The sequence below is a fragment of the Ambystoma mexicanum genome, chromosome 6q, assembly GCF_040938575.1.
Source record: "Ambystoma mexicanum isolate Mex_15411 chromosome 6q, UKY_AmexF1_1, whole genome shotgun sequence".
Taxonomy (NCBI): domain Eukaryota; kingdom Metazoa; phylum Chordata; class Amphibia; order Caudata; family Ambystomatidae; genus Ambystoma; species Ambystoma mexicanum.
In genome coordinates, this window is record NC_090937.1 from 1,357,247,762 (window position 1) to 1,357,269,101 (window position 21,340).

General features: G+C 46.1%; 1 protein-coding gene across 2 annotated transcripts in view; it reads right to left on the reverse strand.

Annotated features, from left to right (window-relative positions):
- Positions 1–21,340, reverse strand: part of EVC2 (EvC ciliary complex subunit 2) — a 1,020,434-nt gene that overhangs the window by 931,270 nt on the left and 67,824 nt on the right. For both annotated transcript variants that reach the window (XM_069631972.1, XM_069631971.1), the window contains exon 2: positions 14,713–14,767. In XM_069631972.1, coding sequence (XP_069488073.1) covers positions 14,713–14,767 — 55 coding nt within the window. The remainder of the gene's footprint in view (positions 1–14,712; positions 14,768–21,340) is intronic.

A 21,340-nucleotide genomic window follows, 5' to 3' on the forward strand; every position in this document is an offset into this window, starting at 1 on the left:
CAACCAATGATTTAATTTCAAGTTCCATAGGGCTGAACAGTGGAATACCATATAGTTTGTCCCTTTTTTCGCTGGCGTGTCTGCTGCTGTCAAAATTCTGCTGAAACATGATAAAACGAGCGTGCCACCTTTTTTTCAGTACACGATCTAAATCATAAAGCCAAACACCTGAAAGAATGTTTAAATGTTAAAGCCACCCACAAATATATGACCTATTTGGTTGTGGTAGGGTGGGTGCGTGGTGGAATGACACGATTTATAAATACACTCAATGCAGATACATGGACACTGGCCCCCGATTGAACAGCTAAAGAGACAACCTTGGAAGGAAAATCTTTCCAGGCACCCGTCTACATAACAGATCTGTGGAGGCGTGGGACAAGGGAGTGGGGGCGTGGGGGGTCTTCCTTGTCACAAGTCCCAGAGTAGTGGTGTTCCAGTGCACTACTTACCAGGCCACGCCCCCCCCCCCCCGACGTAGCTGGGTTTCATTGGATGAAGGGAGCACTGGGGGATTGATGCCTTAACGGGCATGGGAGAAGCGCCTTGTTAATTAATGACCCACATCATATCAGAAAGCAGTTTATGTTGCCTGAGCAACATTTAGGCAGAAGAAGTCAAAGCCATTCAATGCAGTGATACTTGAGTGTTAGCATGAGGCGGAGAAGGAAGGCACCTTGGAAGTGAGGATCCTTTATTAGAGTGGATGAAACAGGAGCTTCGGACCGCAATGAGAGGACGCTATCACCTTGCTGAAAGGTAAGTGAAGAAAAAGGTGGCAGAGGGCGGGGAGTTGGTGTACAGAGTGTGGAGTGTGGTCTGTGTGGTGTGTGTGTACATGCGTGAGTGTGAATGCATTACTTTTACCAGCCCACATCCCCAAGATACATTTGCTGCATGTCAAGAATGCCTATTACTGCACAACCGCAGAGGAAGAATATAATTAGAGAATGGAAAATACAGGAAATAGGAAAGCAGCATTGGCAAAGCCAATGGCTTTGGTGCTTGCAGTTTTATTACATTTTACATTTAGAGGCAGGAATGTAGTAAATAGTTGGGACAAGAGATCCAACTCAGACAGCAAGTAAAAATGAAGAGTGAGGTGGAGCATGCAATAGGGCCCATCCTGGCAACAAGGGATAGGCATAACAGAACATAGTTCCCCTACAGGGGGATGTGGGGGGGGGGAGAAATCACCACAGACAATATTAAAATAGTAAACCAAGAGGAACATACAAGTGTTGTGGCTTCCAACATATGGTTTAGAGCAGATATGACACGTGACTACATCCTTGAATATGAGAATTATTTGTTTAGGCTTGGCTACAGCTGTCCAATTGTTTACATGTTGCCTACCAAAAACAGGAGTAAATGACCAGATCCTTTGACACCACTTAATGGGAACCCTACTTGGGTATCAAAAGAAAGATTAGTGAAAACCATAGTGAAGTCGAGAGGGCTGTGTCCCAAAGAAGTAATAATGAAGGATGTATGAATGGTCCAATAAAAGCAGTTAAGGACAGTGATGAAGGCTACTAGCAGTGGCTTCCCACAGCCTTCAAGGCACATTTTCTGAATAATTCTAGTTGACAGAACATGCTCTGTTCTTAGAATACTAGGGGATCTGCCCATTGTCAGTGGTTTCAACTCAGCACTCCACCTAAATCAATGCCTGGCGCGAGATGCCCAGCTGGAATACTTAATTATATATTTGTATGTCTAAAGTGCTTTTATTTATGAACGATGTACCCTTATATCATGCCCCTCTCTTTGAATCCCCCCCTCCGGTCTCACTGAACCAAGAAGTAGGTTGTTTTGCAAAGTTAAGATTTATTTTATGAACTGAACAATATATATATCATACTTTTATGAATTTGAACAATATCTAGAATATCTAGATATCACACTATTGATATGTATACAATGATCAGCAATGGGTGATATGACAATCCACAATTTCTTTAATCAATAGGAGTTTGGATGAAAAGAATAATGTAGCATAGAATAAAACTTTGTATGGGTTCAATGAAATGCAATTATAGGAAATGAATGCAGCACAGAAATAATACTTTGGTGTGTTCAATCAAATGCAATATAATCACTCTTTCCCCCTGATACTACTCAATCTCCCCTAATATGGTATCACCTACACCAACTATGCAGATGATACCCAGATTCTCCTCCCACTTTCCGGGGACTACAACAAGGATTTGGCCTTGGTGAATAGGGTGTATATCATCGTCCAGGCATGGATGGCAACCCACGGTCTATGCCTGAACGTTGACAAAACAGAGTTGCTCATCCTAGGGACACATTCTAACATACAGAAACCTAGTCAGGACTATACCTCATTTGAAATTGACGGGAACATTATCAAGGTTTCCAAAGATGTGAAGACACTTGGCTTCTATCTGGATGCCACTCTCTCTTTTGACAAGCAGGTGAAGTCATTGGCATCTGCCACCGCCTAAACATGCAAGCTCATTAGAGCAGGCAAGCATTTTCTCTCCGATAACAACTGCCTTATCCTAGCGAGAGCATTAATCCTTTCGAAGCTTGATTATTGTAATGCCCTCTACATCGGAGCAAATAAATCCATTACCCACCGACTTCAAATTCTTCAAAACAATGCCCTACGAGCCGCCCTTGGTGTACCTAAAAGATCACATATTTCAAACATCAGGCGTTAAAACAACTGGTTGTCCTCCCAAAACAAAATCCACCTTAAAGTAGCATCCCTGGTTCATAAAGCCCTGAACAATGCAGCACCAAGCTATCTCCGCAATAAACTCACAAAAAGACATCACTCGCGCCCTGCCAGAACTGCAAATGCCAACAGCCTCATCATTCCGAGATTCAGGTTATCTAAGGCGGGGGGTAGTAGCTTCCCGGTGAAAGCAGCTCAATTATGGAACTCATTGCCTAATCCTCTACGCGAGGCACAGCCCTTCCCTAAATTCAGAAATAACTACATCAATCTGCTAAGGACTGCCAATGAATAGCCTATTGGCGCCCACTTATCCTTCACCCCACCCTAGAACATACATTTCATCATGATCTTATGGTCCCACTCACTTTGCCCACCTGACCGATGAGCTTTCGCCCACACAGTACCTGTACATAGACTGTCTTGATCATATTTTGTATTTATTCTGCATGTAAACCGCAACTGCTGCCTTACTGTGATATTTTGCATTCTATATTTGTATTTTGTATTTGTACAGTGTATGTATCCCATGACCCCACCCTGCAACCTAAGCTTCGCATTTTCTGTACTGCTGCGCCCGGCTACGTTCGGGTCTGGTGCGCATTATAAGTGAATAAAACAAACAAACAAACAAACAAACAATATGCAATATAGAGATGGAAGGAGAGGAAGCCAGTTTCCCCCCAGCAAGCAGAGAGAATCAGGAATGATTTTAAAACAGGTCAGTTGCTTTTGAATGCGGCTTTGAATGAATGGGAAAAATGCTAAAAATTGATTTAATTCTCTAAAATTGGATTCAGAACTAGTGGAAGCTGCTTTGGATAGCTTCAGGTAGACACTAGCAATGATGGTTGAATCACAAGCAGATGGGAAACTGAATTCAGAGGTTGAATGCGAGAAATAGCTATTTGACATGTAATAAAATTTGGCCAAATGCAGAATCGTGGCAAACTTTTCTGCGTGCGTTAAGCGCAATTGTGGCAAAAGGAGTGGAATGCGGATTCATGGGAAGGCTGAGGATGTTAGCTTCAATTTGACACTTAAATCTCGTTCCTAGCATGTACGGTTCAGAAGTTATGAAGGTTTTAGTAAAGGTCGATTTTTCTCAAAAAAAGTCAAGATTTCACATAAAAGATGCGCTTTTGAAGATTACAAACAAGGATTGGCTTTACACTAAGGGGCTATGAAGATGCGAGATACCAACGGTACAGCCACCAGTCCAGAGGCGCCTCTGTCTGATCTTTGCCCGCTGCGGCACTTGCCTTTCTTCAGCAGATATATATTAGCGCAAAGATGATTATCACTACAATTATCACAGGACTATATGGATGAGAGAAAGATTCAGGACAGACAAAAGAGGTTCTACAATGCAGTTCTGGATACGATGGAATGGGTTGGATTAGGTTACTTAAGGATAAGAGATTGGTTATGGACAATTCTACGTTAAATACTCACAACTATGGTTTTGGAATAGGCCCGTCAGGATCTGGTCAAAGGGTTTTGGACTGGAATCTGCTCGCCACCGGACAGGATTCAGGGCACCTAGTTCTGCTCTAAGCACAGCACTCTGTCTCTGCACGGCCTTTGGTTCCTGACGGGTTGGTTCTGGGTTACAGCTCTGCTCTACTGGTTTGGATCTCTGGGTTCTAGCAAGGGTTCTTGGCAAGAACCAGAAACAGCACAGCCGGCTGTTCAACTTGTGCCCCTTGGAAGTCTGGGGTTAAAATCAGGTTGCAAGATTTTAAAGGCAAGCTGAGAAGGGTTCAGCTTTGGATTGGGCCTTCTGCTTTCAGAGTTATGAAGTCTGGATCTGGGTTCTTCCTGCAGAGTGCTTCGCCAGTAAATCAGTTGATGGGTGAATGTGTGTGTGTCCCTAGGTCCTCAACAGTCCCTATTTATGTATTTCCCAAAGGAGTGGCTAGGCTGATTATACTAAGCCCACCTTCTAGGAAACTGATTGGTTTCCTTCTCAAATCAGGAGAGAGGGCATACTTTGACCAGAGTGTAATGATGTGTCATGATGACGCGGTGTTTATGGTCCAGGGAAAAATCTCCCCTTTGTTTCTACACAGGAAATATATTTTTCATATAAAACATATTTACAGTATCACCAACTTGCTAATACATATTTACATCCCAAATTAAATAAGGCACGTATCTGTCCAAGTCCCATCTTCTTAAGAGTTTGGTTCACAACTGACAGTTTTACGCGCTTTTGGTTGGTTACCCAGTGTCAGATCTGTAAAAAGAATTCCACATACATGTGCATACCATCTGGGCATATTTCTATAAATGTTCATATTCCTAGCATTATCACACTTGCTACAATATCAACATTTTAGTGGTTCAGTCTCTGAATATCACATACATTCCAGAGTGGTTCTAAACTGTGAGCAACAATTTCATTTTAACAATCTATAATTTCCAGATTTTACCAGTTTGGCACAGTTTTCTATGAGTCTTTTTCTCAAAACTATATTTTCTTCAGTTCCAGATACACAATTCAGTCTAGCCCCGCCTCCAAGGTGTGACTGAGCCAAGAGCAACCTGAGCCTCTTCCTGCCAGCAGCTGGTTTCTGTTGACGCCCAAATTTGCATTTCCTTTCAGTCAAGGGAGTCTTTTGTCTCCTGTCAGAGCAACAGGCCAAAGTCCTCCTCCCACCCCCTTTCACAACTCCCTGCCAGTTCCTCAGCAGAAAGCAGGGGAGGAAGATTCCTTTGTTTGGGAGAAGCGGTGCAATGTCTTTGAAGCCCAGTGTGGCTGGCTTTAACTCACTTTTAAAACACTGTTTAAAATAGTCTTTTTGTAAAATACAATTTACATTTTTAACAAATATAGCCACAAATCTCTTAATTCCAGCCTTTCTAAAACAGAGATTGAATTGTACAACCTATATTGCTTTTGATAGGAAGTCTCTTCTTTTCCATACTTTGATTTTAATGTACAAGTTTAAATGACAGGTTAAGTAAATGCCAGCTTCTGACACAGGTGAGCAGCGGTACTGCACCCATTTCTGACATATTTTTCCCATGCAACACCTTTGAATGTGGATTTTCTTCTGTTATTGTGCTTAGGTTGATTCTTTAAATAAAGTGATGTTGAAACCCAACAAGGATATTGGATCTTCTCTGCTGTTTGAGAATCATTATTTTGGCAATTTAACAGCCATGGAAAAACGGATTTTTAAAGCAGTTCTGGGTTTACTTGCAATGCAACACTGCTTTTTCAAGTCGTTTCATTATACTCTGTGGGCAGCCCAATGATAGGTTTTGACAGTGGTCTCCTGTGTTACCATTGACATAGGCAAAATGGATTGGCAGCCTATTTTTCAAGTTTTCCTGCGCATTTTGCAAAGATTTTTGGTGCATAGATCTTTTTGGCGGCCGTCCTGTTTTTGATGAAAACAGCGCACAATGATGTTGCAGGGCATAGACTAGTGGGTTATAACATCCCACACCATCTAAGTGCTTCCAAAGGTCTTATTGCACATATAGATCTGATAGGTGGGACCCGGAGCGGGATGGGTAGCGGGACTCCACGGGGTCGCGGCAGTGGGCCACGAGGCGGAGAGTGCAGCCCCATCCCGTCTGTCCTTACCTGAATTTGCCGAGGCCGGCGTCGAGGCTTACAGCCCGGGGTCTGGGCTGGTGGTGGCGAACCCTCAGGAGACGCGAGTAGCCGCGGAGAGCCGACCCACGCAGCCCACCCAGCTTCTCTCACCACCGGGGAAAGGTACGGAGGGAGAGACGGCTTGCTCGGCGAGGTGGTCCACTCTGCAGCAGCCGGCATGCGCTGACCCACATGGCAAGAGGGAGAGCCTTCCAGGAGGGGGGGCTTCACGGGACGGACAGGACTGGGAACAGGTCTCTCCTGACAAGCGGAGCAACCAGGTGCTTTGGAAGGAAACGGCAGCCTTTAAAGGAGGCGGGACATGGCATTTTCAGCCAATGGGAAGCCCGATTGACAGGGGAGGTTTTCATTGGGGGGGGGGTGTAAGTCACTCACATCCCATAAAAGCCCGGGAACTAATCTACTCGAAGTTGTTGATTTTCCTAGTCATACGGAGAGAAGGAATAACTGGTGGGCCTATCCGGACACCAAGGAGGCTTAGGAGGGTTAAGTCACGTCCCTGATAGGCTGCCTAAGAGTGAAGTAACTCTCAAGGAGTTAATAGACTATATTTTCTTTTGGTTAAAGTTATATGACAAAGTCTAAATTCAGCAAAACTAACCTGGTCCGGGTCTTGATTCTTACAAGATCTATTTGAGGTCGTGGACCTGCTAAAAACTTGGATGAGGATGATGGTAGGTCCAATTCGTAGATACTGGCTATAAAAGGGCCCGTTGGATGTCCAAAAGGGGTGCTGCCAATCTGTATTGCTCTCCCAGAGCGCACGGACAGTCATAAATCACCAGTGCAATTACGGAGCCAATACTTTGAACGCAGGAAGACGCAATAACTTGCAACCACACACTCTTAGAAAATAATGAGCACTTATACGGCTATTTATTCAAAGCTTGGAAGCAACCAGTGATAACATAGAAATAAATCACAGTAGAAACAGAGAATTCAAAAGAAAATACATCACCGTGAGCGTAACTGGATTCCTCATCTCGCCAGAAGCAGCTGTAAGACCCCGATAACAGCCAGGCCGAGAGCACGACAGCCCACAGGTATGCCGGATGGAAGCGTCCCCCCTCCGGCTGAAGTCTCACCTGACCGCTAAGGGTTCCGCATATATGCACCCTTCAAAAAGGGGTGGCGATTTCTCAAACCTTCTGGCAACGCACTTGCGCATTAATGAGCAGCTGTTGGTTGCCAGCTGGGTCAACCGACAGTAACCTCAAGGAGCAAAGTGCCTCCCTCCTCTAAAAACAAGCACCACGGAAAACAGTCCCATAGCTTTCCCAGCAGAAATCTCCTTGACTGCATACCAGGTTTGGAAAGCACGTTTTCTTCAGCATCGTAAATCTAGCTCTCTGCACAATGAGTGCAGCTTTTCACTGCGGCATGAAGTAAATATCCATCATGGCTCAAAGCGCTCCCAGAATGCACTGCACATCAGCGCCATGTTTTAGCTCAAGCATAACACAATCTCAGTTTGTCATCCGTGGAAAATTGAAGAGATTAACACCTCCACCTACCTGGTCCAAACTGTCAGACTAATTGACGAGACCATAAGCAAAGCAAGTGATGATTGTCAGTAATATCTACAATCCACCTAATGCAGTATTCAACAAGCATATAAAAACTGTAAAGACGATCCTTGACGATCTCGATTCTCATCTTCCCATATAGGTTGTAGGCAACTTTAATGCCAGGATAGACAAAGAAAAATGGTAGATACATCAGTAACAAATGAATAAGCCCCTGTCAATCCTTTACAAAACTGGCAATGTAAATCCTGGGTTTAGATGCTATGTCAACATCACCTTATGATGCTCAAAGGATTTTGTGCTGGTGATAGTGAAAAGGCATACCAAAAGCTGATGGGAAGAGTGAATCTACCATCGACTGCAAATACTGCAAATACAGCAGCCTATTTTGGGGTGGAGAACATGTCAGTCCTAATTAGAGATGAAAGTGATCACATGCCTCAATGTGCGCTCCAGACATCTTGTAGTAATATTCAAGAGGGTGACATGAATGGTAACATTTTTGTCAATAATGGGGCTAATCGTATACAGTGGAACCCGGCTAATCTGGCAAAGGCAAAGACCTTCGCGGATGGAGAAGTTGCATTGTATAGTGTACTTTGGTTACATTTATTCAGAGATGATGGTACCCTACCCATTAACGATTTCTCAGCCTTAAACTAAGGCATAAAAAAAGTGATTTAAAAATTAAAAAAAGTGTTAGTGAATGCTGGAATCATAAAGCGACTAATGACCACTGATACGATCATAAAATTCCGCTTGGTAAAAAAAAAACATTATGCAAACACATCTGTGAAGTTTTAGAGATCGTTAGTAGTGGTCTAACTGCAAAAGAAGCCACGCAAAATATTAAAACATTGAAGGCGAGATAATGACAATGGATGCAAGGGCAGCAAATCAAATGTGATGTGGTATGGCAAGAGTTAGCATCATATGCTAGACTAGGTGACAACACTGGCATATGGAGGGTTGTGAGGAGGAGGAGTGCACAAAAGAGTGATATTTCCATTAACAGTGTGTGTGAAGACATTTGGCGGGCACACATTGCAAAAACACTAGGTGCAGTTGAACCAGTTGACCTTGATGGTAATATTAAATGTGTACAGTGGATTTGCAAAGTGTCAGTTTATGAGATCACTAAAATAATTGAGTACTGGAAAACTCTTGGGCTGCAGGCTCGCCTGCAATGGGTTAATTAAGTTATAATCTGCTATCTGGGCACAGGCATTGCATATACTATTTCAAAATAGAAGGAAAGTCGGCATTATACCGGCTATATATTATACAGGCTACATGGAAAGAAAGTCACATATTCCCGGTCCACAAAAAAAGGTGCAACTATCGAATGTTAGCAATGCTTCATATACCAGCCAAGAACTTTGACAGAGTCCTTCTAGATGAACTGAACAAATGGATAACAAGCAAGATCCTTCCTGCAAACCAAACAGGTTTTAGGAGGAAAGCAAGTACAACACATAACCTTGTTACAGTAGTTACTAGAATGTACTACAGTAGTAGTTAGAATAGACCACACAATATGTACACTTTACAAAAAGGTTGTCAAGCCGCACCACACAGGCCCCTTCCAAGAATCTGGCACCTGTCAATCTGGAGACAATGTCAAAGCCATGAGATTGGAGGAAGCCTCAGAATGATTAATAAAGACAAAATGTTGGGAATGCTCTGAAACAACTGTTGCCTTATTGGTTCTTGAAAAGCATATCCGTCACCAATTGTGGTCTCCTGTGAGAGGCGTCAGAAATGTGAGACGGACACAAAAGTATAGTTTTCTCCAAGTTTGCCACATATTATATGAAAAGGAGCGAGATAAACGCTGGTCTATCCCTATACTAAACGAGGATGTCCCTACCTAGCAAACTAACTAAACTAAAGAATAGTGTCCAAAAACTCTCTGACCCTCACACTAATACATACAGCAAAATAACACGAGGAATATTTGGCAGTCTTCAATTCAACCTCACAGTTCAAACTTATGATTTTTAAAGAGTACTCCTTGTGACTGGAGTTGTATTCCCTTCCACCAGCTTAATGCAGGAACACTTGTGGCAAAGTTTTGATTCAACAATGTTCTATTCAGTTCAACATAAAAGTTATTTTCCTCCCAATACAATCTTCCCTTCAATAAAGTAAATGTCTCTTTCATAAACATGTATTCTAAAAAATAAAAAAAAATAAAAAAGCAAAGCACTTGCCGTCTTCCACAATATCCTTTCTGGTAAGGCCAATGTCTCTCACAAAGCAAAAGGTCATAAACCAAGCAAAGTATTTTCTTCAGGATATAAAGAAATTATTAGCATATGACTTTTTCTTCGAACTGAATACTTTTATCACAATACCAAACAATGGGCCTCATTACAAGTTTGGTGGTAGCCATGCCTGTAATACAGGCAGGCTACCTCCAAACTTGCAAAGAAATCTGGCACCCGCGAATGGGCAATTACCATGGTAATCCGGCCCCGCCGGGCCTGGTAATTGCCCTTTCACGGGTGCCGGAATCGGGTGATCCGCATTCCCACTTGAGCCCTATAGGGCTCAATGGGAATGGGGATGCCTGTAGCACCAGCGCCAATCATTACGGTGCCTGTGCTACAGGCATGCTGTGCTCGTGGGTGCCTTTCATTCTGCCAGGTCAGACCTGGCGGAATGAAAGGCACCTGCCAGCACAACTCGGAGTTTGCCGGTCCGGATACAACGGTACCGGTACCGTTATATCCAGACTGGCAAACTCGTAATGAGGCCCAATGTCTTCTTGTAAAGCGACAGTTTGTCAAAATGAAAAAAGTGGTAACACTTTCTGTCTACCACACCTTTTGCCACAAACACTTTCTTTCAAAACATCATCATTTTTTCTGGTCCACTCACCTGCCAGGACCAACTACTATTGATCCTTACCCAACCTGCGGGTCAACTGAGGAACTGCCTGCAAGCTATTGGAGATTGGAGGGCCTTTAATTGGCTTAAGCTCAATGGTGAAAAGAACAGAGGTGCTCATGGTGGGTACTGCAACGCCCTCTCTGTTCTGGACCCCTGAATTTTGGCCCGAGAACCTTGGCTCATTTCCCCTGCCAGTTAATTCTGTGCAAGTTTTAGGGGTCAAAATGTCAGCTCATTTTAAATTCTGCACTCTCCACAAAGTCCTTCCCTGTATTCCTTCGAAGTTCCATGCTCCTGTGCTCTCCTCTTTGGTCCTCAGAAATATTGATTATTGCAATGCTCTCAACCTGGCCCTCCCGAAACATCTGCTTAGATGCCTACAACTGTTACAAAACGTGGCTGCTAGGCCTGTACTTCAGCCCCCCTTTGGTGCCCATATGACCCCCTCTGCTGCATCAGCTCCACTGGCTCCCTGTCCAGCAGCGGATTAGATTCAAGTCTTTGTGCATGGTCCATAAAGCCTTTTACAAACTGGGAGCCGAGTTTCTCCAGAAAACATTTTGCATCTACCTACAAATTTTGCATCTACCTACCTAGGCCACTCCGCTCTCAAGATTTGAAGACCTTTCAGCCTCCGAGGGACAGGCTTGCCCGGGTTGGTGAGCATGCTTTTTCTCTGGCAGCTGCAAAGGCTTGGAACCAACTACCTGACTCCCTTCGCAACATCGAGGACCACCTGCCAGTCCGTGGGGCTCTGAAGACCTTTTTGTTCTAGTTCTCATCTCGTGGTCGGTCTTTCCTCTTTAGCTTAGCGCTAAGGTGCCTTTGGGCTTATGTGGCGCTCTATAAGTGCTCTTAAAATAAGATAAAATCCCTTTCCTGGTTTACTCGCCTGCCAAGATAAAAACGTCTACACTACAATTGTACCTAGTGCAATATTTGTAGCAAGATTCTCCACGCCAGTATCCCATATGAGATGGTTTGAACAATGGCTGCCCCTTTTGATGGTCTCTTGACTCTTTGCAATATGGGTTACAGGTCCCCCCAATTGGTGTCCCACAAAAGAGGAATTGGACCCTTGTTGTTTCTTTGGTGTGTCTTTAGAGCCTCTGAATGGTTTGCAATGCAGGATATAGGTTTTCCCCAATTGGTGCCCCATGAAGGGGGCATTACACAGCCTTCTTGATGTTGTATTATGTTCTTTATTCAGGATTCAAAATTGTCAACGGTTACCAAATGGCCTTCTCTGAGCACCCCGGGGTCTTTGGGTTTGGGCCAACTCGCTGGTCCCGTTTGGTGTGTCTGCTTCATGGTTAGCTGATGCAGAGGACCTCCCGTGTCCTGCACACTCTGCCAACAGTGTCTAACTTCAGCAGATTGCTTCTTCCTTCTCCGAAGCTTCGGCAGCTCTGGGGATTCTCTGCTTCTTCTTGGACACTGCAGCATCGCTCGCCTGAATGAGAGCAGGTATCCCCTTCAGCTGGCGTTCCCTCTCCGATGCCACTTCCCACTGTGTACACTCTGCACTGTCGCACGTCTTCCCTTCTCGCACCGGCATCAGCTGGGCTTCCAACTGCTTTCACAGTGACCTCAGCACTCCGGTCTGCTTCAGTGACACAGTCCACACCTCCCTTCACCTGCAATTCATGTCTCAATTTAAATGTCCCACTCATGTGTTTTCCTTTACAACAACTAGACTGCACATTCTGGTCAATAGCACTTTGGATCCCGACTAACTCGGAGCCCCCTCTTCCTCGTCTCAGTACCACAGGCGTTTTGGATCTTGAAGTCTCTAATATTTGCATAACAAGCTCTGTTCTACAATAGGCTATGACCGTTTTAGGGAGAATAGGAGAATCTTGAGTTAAAGAGGTCACCAATTCTCCTTGATGCGAGTCCCCTCTCGTGTTTTCCTCCCAGATAACACTGTCCACAGTGACAGGATCAGATAACATCTGCCTTCCCCTGGCCAAGAGAGGAGGCCAATACCAGGTTCTCTGTGATGAGCTCAGTAAATTCATCACACCTGGCACCTATCAACTTCGGAAGACCTCATATGTATAGGACTGTAAAAATTGACAGAATTTGATTTTTTTAATGAGTTTCCAGTTGTGTCCTAAACTTCAGTTGTTGGGAATTCCCTTGGGCCAAACACTAAAAGGTGTAAAGGCTGATCCCCATGTCCTTTCTTAAATATTGTGGTGCATAAGAAAACCAATGTAACTACACCATATTGATGCTTGGTGGCAGTATCACTGCAATTTGTCAATGATCGACTGAGAGCCAAATCTTTAAATAGGAACTTTGAGCAAAGCAGAGTGCATTACATTTCATCTGTGATGCCGCTGGCAGCCATTATCGTAGCATGCAATCCCAGAACTATAAAATTACCCAAACATGATGCAAATCGAGCGAGTGGGAAGGGGGTGGAAGGGGGGCGGCGAAGGGTGGGGTGTACCTTTCTTTTCAGGAATGCGCTTTGGAAGGATTGTCTTTCTTCCCTCTTCTAGGATATCCATCCTTAGCTTAGGGTTTTGTTATTTTCTTTCTTTTTAGCAGACTTTCCATGGCTACCCAGGTGGACAATGATTATTCATTATGAACTGAACTGCACCAGAAACTGCAGACTATGAGCCCTTTTACCATCAGAGGTGACTGTGACAAGGCCAGTGGATTATGCTGCCGCAGACCGGATCAGACAATGAGCTTTTAAGAGAAGCCGGATGTTGTCATGGAAGTTGCGGCCATACGCCCCCACACCAGACTTTTCAGAAGTGCATGACCAAACGTCATTCCCTAGCATAGATTGGGAAAAGGACTAAGGTATTTGCATTTTTGTTTAAGGTGGGCATTGGGATAAAACATGCCGGAAATCCTAGTCTAGATGCTCTCGATGTTTCAGTGGTCATGTGGCTGATTCCCTAAGTTTTGTAGGGCTTTTCAGATCACTTAGGAGACAATGGGTTAATGGACAGGCTGCTGTTTAATTATAAGCCAACTAATAAATTACCTGTGTTAATGCCATCACCAAAAAGGAGAAAGCAGGTCAGATTACTCCCGACATTAGTAAGTGCTGTCTTTTACAGGTACAGAGACATGCACATGTGGCCCTTTAGAAGTAATAGCTGGGCTACCACATTCCATATATATGGTCTGCCAAGGGTGTAACTACTACACGTCTTTGTCCTTGCCACCAAGAAACCAACACCTCCTTCAGAACCAACTCGAAGACTCATCTGGTTTTCCTCGCCTTCTGAGCTGGCATGTATACTTTCTGCTTTTATTTTATTTCCCAGTATGGTTACTGTTGCACCTCCCCTTGTCCTAGTACCATCCTCTCCTACCAGTCATCTTGTCTCACATGCTCCAAAGTGACTATGGTGTCTTGCATGAGAGCACTACAGAAAAAAAAAAACCAACAAATGAAAATAAAGGATACTCGTGTAAAATGAAGAACATTTTCCTGAGAAAAATGCATTTCAAACATTCCGAGTTGTGATAAGTGGATTGATGGAACCAACTGTCGCCGACCACCATAAATTTGATAACTTACTTCACCGTTACAAAGTATCCTGACAAGACGACATTCTTGGTTTTTTGATGAAGGTGTTTAATGGATTAAAAGGTCTTAAGGTATAAAATCGTTTTTTAAAAAACGATTAAAAAAACGCTTTCGAAAGACCACTGTGACCGTACAGAGCGGTCTTTCTAAAGCAAACTATGAAGCCCCTGCTGAACACGAGTGCGCGCTGGGGCCGACAGGCACGCAGGACCCGGAAGCACCATTGGGGTGAATGGGTAAGGGCATGTGTGTGTGCTTGTCAGAGAGGGTGAGGGTGGGGGTGCCGAACAACAATTTCTTTTTGCAGGCCGCCTAAAATCGATCCAATGTATTTTTGATAGGCGACGTACAAAAAGCTTAAACACTTACATTAGAACAGTTTGCAACATACCTGCTTTACTGAAGCACTTTGGTTTTTCCAGAGCACGCCATGTGGATCTGCATTCCTGAAAAAGTATGAACAAATGGAAAGTAAATTCATTGCAAAGAAAGGAGTTTGAAAACTCATAAAAGGGGCGCCGAATAAAACACTTATTTAATGAAAAGGTAATGAAGGTACAGTGAGGTATTGGGACAAGAACAGTACAACGATATGTCAACTGGGTACCAATGACTAACAATAATAGCAATTATTACAGAGTGCGTGGCGGGAGGAATCTGACAGGAAGAGCTCTATAATAACCTCATCCTAGGTTTGCTTATTTGAATAATTATAATTCGGCTTACCATTTTGTATCATCCATCAAATGATATTTTCCTTCGGTCTTTGGGGTTTAACGGTCTGGAAACCTGAAACCTAGAAAACTCATGTTGGTGCTGTTGAAGGAACTATGCGTCTCTCTCATTGACACCAAGCACCCTAGAAATGACACTAAAACATAAGTCCTCACACAACACCAATAATGCATCTGCTATACAAAGACTCCTTCGGACTAGGAGCAGACTAAGCCAAACAAAAGACGTGAGTACTTCAGAGAAACTCAACAATATAACCATTTCCTTAAGAAACACAGATGTTGGCAGAAGGCCGCGAGCAGGGTTGTTGCTAGGTCTGGAAAAGATCTGGGGCTACACACATTTTTGGACCGTCAGGGCTGGATGCTAGCTAGTCTTTTTGGTTGCAACACCTGAGCATCTAACTGGGGCTACAACCAAAAGACCTGGGACTAAAAGCCTCCTCAGCCCCCCCACCCCCTCTAGCAATACCTCTGGCCGCGGGAGTTCCTTTCTGTTAGATCACATCTGTCTCAACCCTAGATTCCCTGCTCCTCCTCCTTCACACAGGGGTGACAAAGGCTGCAAACTGTGGTGTACTGCAATCTACCATATCGAGCAGAACATGATACCACAGGTTTTTACTCACTAGCCATGATCGCAAATGGTGTAACGGTGAGGTAGAAAAGCATGGAGAAACTAGTGTGAGGCGATTGAAGCTGGGCGGGGACGGAGTCCTGGCAATGCTGCAATACAGGTGTATACATCGAGCCTGCAGCGAGTCCGAGAATGTTAGACAAGTAGCAGAACCATCAGAGGGTTTTTCCGGGCTGGGAGGTACATCTGAGCAATAGAGAGGAAGCTACATGCAGAACCAAGATGGTAAAGAGGTTCAAGGTTAGACTCCAGAATGAAGAGAGAGAACCGAGTACAAGGCCAGAGAGGAGACAATACAAGGCAAACTCGTCAAGCTGTTTATATACTAGTTCTAACAAGTGCATCCCCTGATCGAACGATTCCTGTTACACAATCCCACCCCTCTTTAAGGCAAGAATCAGGCTGCATTTGGTCTTAATAGTCTGTTTTTATTTAAAACAAAAAATGAAAAATAACCTTGATGCTATTATCCCTATAATTTACACGGCACCCAAACATCCATTCATATAAATCAAGTCTATATAGCGCTTTGTCTTTCTAAAAAACAAGCAGCAGTGTGGACCGAAAGTGTGGTTTGCCATGGTTGCTTGAAGACACAGATAGCCATCACACCCTGCTGTGAGGCCTCAGTCTCTTTAACAAACACACGGCGTGGAGCAGAAGTGTGGGGAGAAAGTTTGGTTCGCTGAAAACCTGTTGCGACGTAGTCTTTTTAAGCACTGCGCCTGTGAGCCGATAGAGTTGACAAGAGACTGGTAAGAAACGTTTTTTCTAACCATTTCCTTGCATGAAGCTCATTGGTCCACTGCAAATTTGATCATGGCTCCTCCCCGGGGGCGCAAAAAATACAATATAAAGGAGCAATGTGAATGCCCTCCAAAAGCACTAGCTCCCCTCTACCCGATATGATAGGCAATTCTGGGCAACCTACCACAAAACCAACATAACTCAAAAAGGTACAGTTTATGGAGAAGCCTCTGAACACACCAGCAGTGACGGTTGATCTAATAATGCGAATCGTGCTAAAATAACAGTACGTTTAAAAACCTTTGCTTCAGCAGAGCAGGAAATTGACTCAATTATATTAAACAAACCCTTTGTGAGAGTGTGCCATGTCCTTTTCAATGACACCAGTTTGAAAGCATCCAACACAGGACCTTCCTTACTGGCTGATTCTCCATGGGTGGCTTTTAAATCTACGGAGGGGATTACACATTTCGAAAAAGTATTCGTCATCCCGCGGGGTGGAGAACAAGGCATGGGCTCCTGTAAAACCTCTCCCCAGGATACTTTGGGCTCCTCTACGATTTCTGTCTTGCATTTTGCACAATGTTTTGTAAGGCTGTATGATAATATAAAGGAAGCTGTTCAGCATGATTCGTTTTTATTATTATCTGCAATTTCAAAATAAACTAAGTATTGACAGTCAGTACTCTGAGGATGAAACACATAGAGGCCCTGCAAATGAACAATCTGTTCCCAGATACTCCAGAAGGGTGCGGGGCACCGGGTGGGCCTTCCAACTCACCAGATGGTGTAAAATTACCTGATAATTCACAAATGAGACCGAGTCGAACTTCAGACCTTTTTTCAAAAGACTGCATTGCTGAATCACATCAGGGAAGTAGAAGATTTGGAGCCACACGACCAAGTGACCCCTTTGGTGACCGTTCATACTGAAGCAGCAAGGCAACAAAAGAATAGGTGAATTTGTGAGAACCTGGGGATGTTCTCAACTCTGCTTCCCAGGGATCCTTTACTCAGGGTGCGTGGGAAGGGCCATCACTTTTGGATTCCCAACCCTGGGGGTGGATACGGGATAGAGGATCACGCGAGTGGAAAGTCCTTGGGAATTCGGGGGAGAATGCCCCTGGGTGAGACACGGTATTCCCTACATCATGGTGACAATCTAGCCCACCTTTCCTCTAAGTGTTTGGATTATTGTCAACCCTGTACCATCTTCCCTCCTTCGGGTTTACAAAATGTTAAGAACAGAAAAGCAGGGAGAAATATCTACTCCCTATCCCAGAAACCATTCAGGGAGGGAAAGCAATAGGAAATCATCACGAGGGACATACGCTTCCCATTGTATATCTCAATTCAGCAGTTTCCCTCTACTCTCACAAAAGTCTAAGAAGAAGAAGAAGAAGAAGAAGAAAACCATCCAAGGATGAAACATGGTATCCCCCTTTCCTAACACTGACTTACCCTCCCTTCTCTCAGCCTTCATGTGCTACTGCCATTCATGCCCCATCTTCCTCTGTAAGTACCCATCAAGTACTGAGAAGAGGAATAAGCAACCAGGGTTAATACACACTGCCTATTCCAAACACCACTCCATTACTGGGATGAAAAAGAGGCGTATGAGGGCATCCAATACTAGGGGGCGTGGCTACATGGCCACGACAACGGACGCAACTTAGATGGGCTCCTGCCGATCCTGGAATGAAACTGACGCGATAAGATGCACCGAAGCAGCTGGAAAATGCATAATTGAAACTATGGAAGCATGAATACACAGGGCCCACCAGAAACGCAACTCCGGTGGAAACCGCAGTATAGATTGCAAACTACGAGCCGAGGAAGTTTGCAGAACCCCACCACCGGAACAAACAAGATGGTGCAATGTACGAACAAAGGAATTAGCCGAAGGAGTGTTACACTGGAGGAAGAAAGGCCGCGCCGTAGCCGAGCAAAGGCAGATCCGGACTGGCATAGGAGGATGGATCCGACTGAGGGCGAAGTAAACAGAAGCCGCACATGAGACAGCGGAGCACAAGCATCCTGTCAGCAGCTGTGTGGATTGCAACATAACAGAGGCGAAAGAGTGTCGCATTCAGGAGATTAGATTATTGCAGGCAAGCCCACCAGAGGATCGAGCGAGAGAGGTGACGCATGTGCACATATAAGGAGAAGGGCAAGAGATGCGTGTAACTCCACTGGGACTCCCGGAAAAGTTATGGACTGCAAGTCTGTGCGGCCGCCCCATCTGTGTGATGTGCGAAATTGTAAGCCATGGTAGCGAAATCCTCCAGACCTGGTATGGGACATTGTATCATGAAATGACCATGCAGATACAGCAATAAGCACTGAAGAACGGAGAGTGTCTTCTGTGGCGTTGCCCCGTAAGGGTATGCGCACGCGGCGGCGTGACGTTGCACGTCCCCCATCGTGGTTGCGAGGAAACCGAAACAGCCAGATTCTGTCCGTATCTGTGTGGACATGAGGTTGCCCAACAAGGCCATCAGGAGGGAACGGCACCTGACCCCGACCATCGATGACATAATTGCAGAAGTGCAGGGGGAAAGGTTCTTCTCCAAATTGGACCTACGAGCCGGATACCATCAAGTCGTCCTCCACCCGGAGCCCCGCTACATCACGACCTTCACCACCCACAGGGGGCTCTATCGATACAAGCAGCTGAGTTTCAGAGTATCATCAGCAGCCGAAGTGTTTCACAACATAATTCGAGGCGCCCTTGCAGATCTGGAGGGCGTCCTCAACATTAGTGACGATATTCTGGTCTTCGCCAAGACTGAGCTGGACCATCTGAAACGCCTTGCCAAGACCCTCGAGAGGCTGCAGTCGCTGGGGCTCACCCTCCACAAGGACAAATGCGAATTCCTCCGCCCAACCATTGAGTTCTTTGGGTTCATATTTAAGGAGGGCGGTGTGTCGCCGGACCCGAGGAAAGTCCGTGACATCAAGACGGCACGACCGCCTGAATCGGCATCGGACGTGCGAAGCTTCCTGGGGATGGTGACATACTGCGGGCACTTCATCCAGAACCTGGCCTCGAGATCGGAGCCACTCAGGGCCCTGACAAAGAAGGAAACAACTTGGCAGTGGGGTCCGTTGGAGCAGTCGGCGTTTGAGGACATTAAGGGCGCCCTGACGGCAGAGGATACCATGGCCTTCTTCGACCCGGCCCTTGAGTCGGAAATTGTTGTGGACGCAAGCCCATTCGGTCTGGGAGCTGTGCTCACTCAGGTGGGCCGAGATGGAAGGATCAGACCCGTGGCCTACGCCAGCAAAGCCCTCTCAGAAACCGAACAGAGGTATTCCCAGATAGAACGCGAAGCCCTGACCGTCCTGTGGGGCTGTAGGCATTTTCGTCTGTATGTGCTGGGAAGACCTGTAACGGTGGTGACGGACCATAAGCCACTGTTCCCGATCATGGCTGGATCATCATCGAAGCCGCCGGCCAGAATCGAGAGATGGATGCTGGCCCTCTTGGAGTATGGCGTCGCCCAGATCTACCGGCCGGGTGCCAACAATGCGGCTGACTACCTGTCCCGACACCCGGGAGGTGGTGGAGAGCCAGTGCAAGACTCCTGCGCCGAGGAGGCCGACAACCACGTCAGAATGGTGGTAGAGGGTGCCACCCCCAACGCAATGCCGCTACCAGAGCTGGAGGCTGCCGCGGCCAACGACGAGTGCTTCCGGATATTGAGGAACTCGATGCGGTCGGGATCCTGGAAGTCCGTGCTGGAGTTGGTGGCGGGGCGCACTCAAGAGGCCAAAGTGACCCTAGAGCAACTCTGGAAAGTGAAGGACGAGCTGTCCTTCTCGGAGTCAGGCCTTCTGCTGCGGGGTGATCGCCTGGTGGTGCCGGGTTCCAAAGTCAACAAGGTCATCAATCTGGCACACCAGGGACACCAAGGAGCCGCCAAAACAAAGGCGAGACTGAGGCTGAAGGTGTGGTTCCCCGAGCTAGAGAGGAAGGTGGACGACTTCGTGGCGGCCTGCGTGTGGTGCCAGGCGGCCTCCCCGGTGCAGCGTGAACCGGAGATCGAGGTGATGCCACGAAGGACCCGGCCGTGGGAGATCGTACATGCGGATTTTGGATCCACAGCAGTGGGCACCCACTTCCTGGCCATAGTGGACGAATACTCCCGGTACCCCGAAGTAGAGTTCGTTGAGTCAGTGGCATTTGAGCATGTGGTGGGAGCAGTGGAGAAGATCTTTGCCACACATGGTTTCCCAATGACTCTATGCTCGGACAATGGGTCCCTGTTCCAGAGTGCACGGTCCTCGGAGTTCCTGGAGAGCTGTGGAGTGATACACAGGAAGGTATCCCCGCTGTGGCCCCGTGCAAACGGGGACGCGGAGCGGCTGATGAGAACACTGAATAAAACATTTCTGGATAGCCCAAGGGCAGGGCCAGCCCCTCCAGCGGGCACTATACCAGTTCCTGAGGGTATATCGCACCACCCCACACGCCTCGACTGGGGTTGCCCCAGCGGAAGTCTTATTCCGACGATGCCCCCGAGGCCTCCTGCCGGAGGTACAAGAAAAGGAGCCAGGCGTGATAGACGATCAACGGGTGGATGCTGAGCGACAGACACGGACACACCAGGAAAATCTCCGGCGGGGTCTCCGTCCGCAGCGGCTGGAGCCGGGTGACGAGGTACTGATCCAGAATCGACATCCTCATGGCAAGCTCTCGCTCCCGTATGAACCGGATCCACTGGATGTGGTTGCCGTAAAAGGGTCAATGGTGACGGCCTCGGATGGGAAATCGGCCGTCACTCGGAATGTGAGTTTCTTTAAGAAGCTGGGTGACTCTCGAGCTGAGCTCCCGCCAGACCCGGGTGAGGTGGACCTCGCGGATGAAGGCACGCCCCGGGGGGAAATCCCAGTGTCGC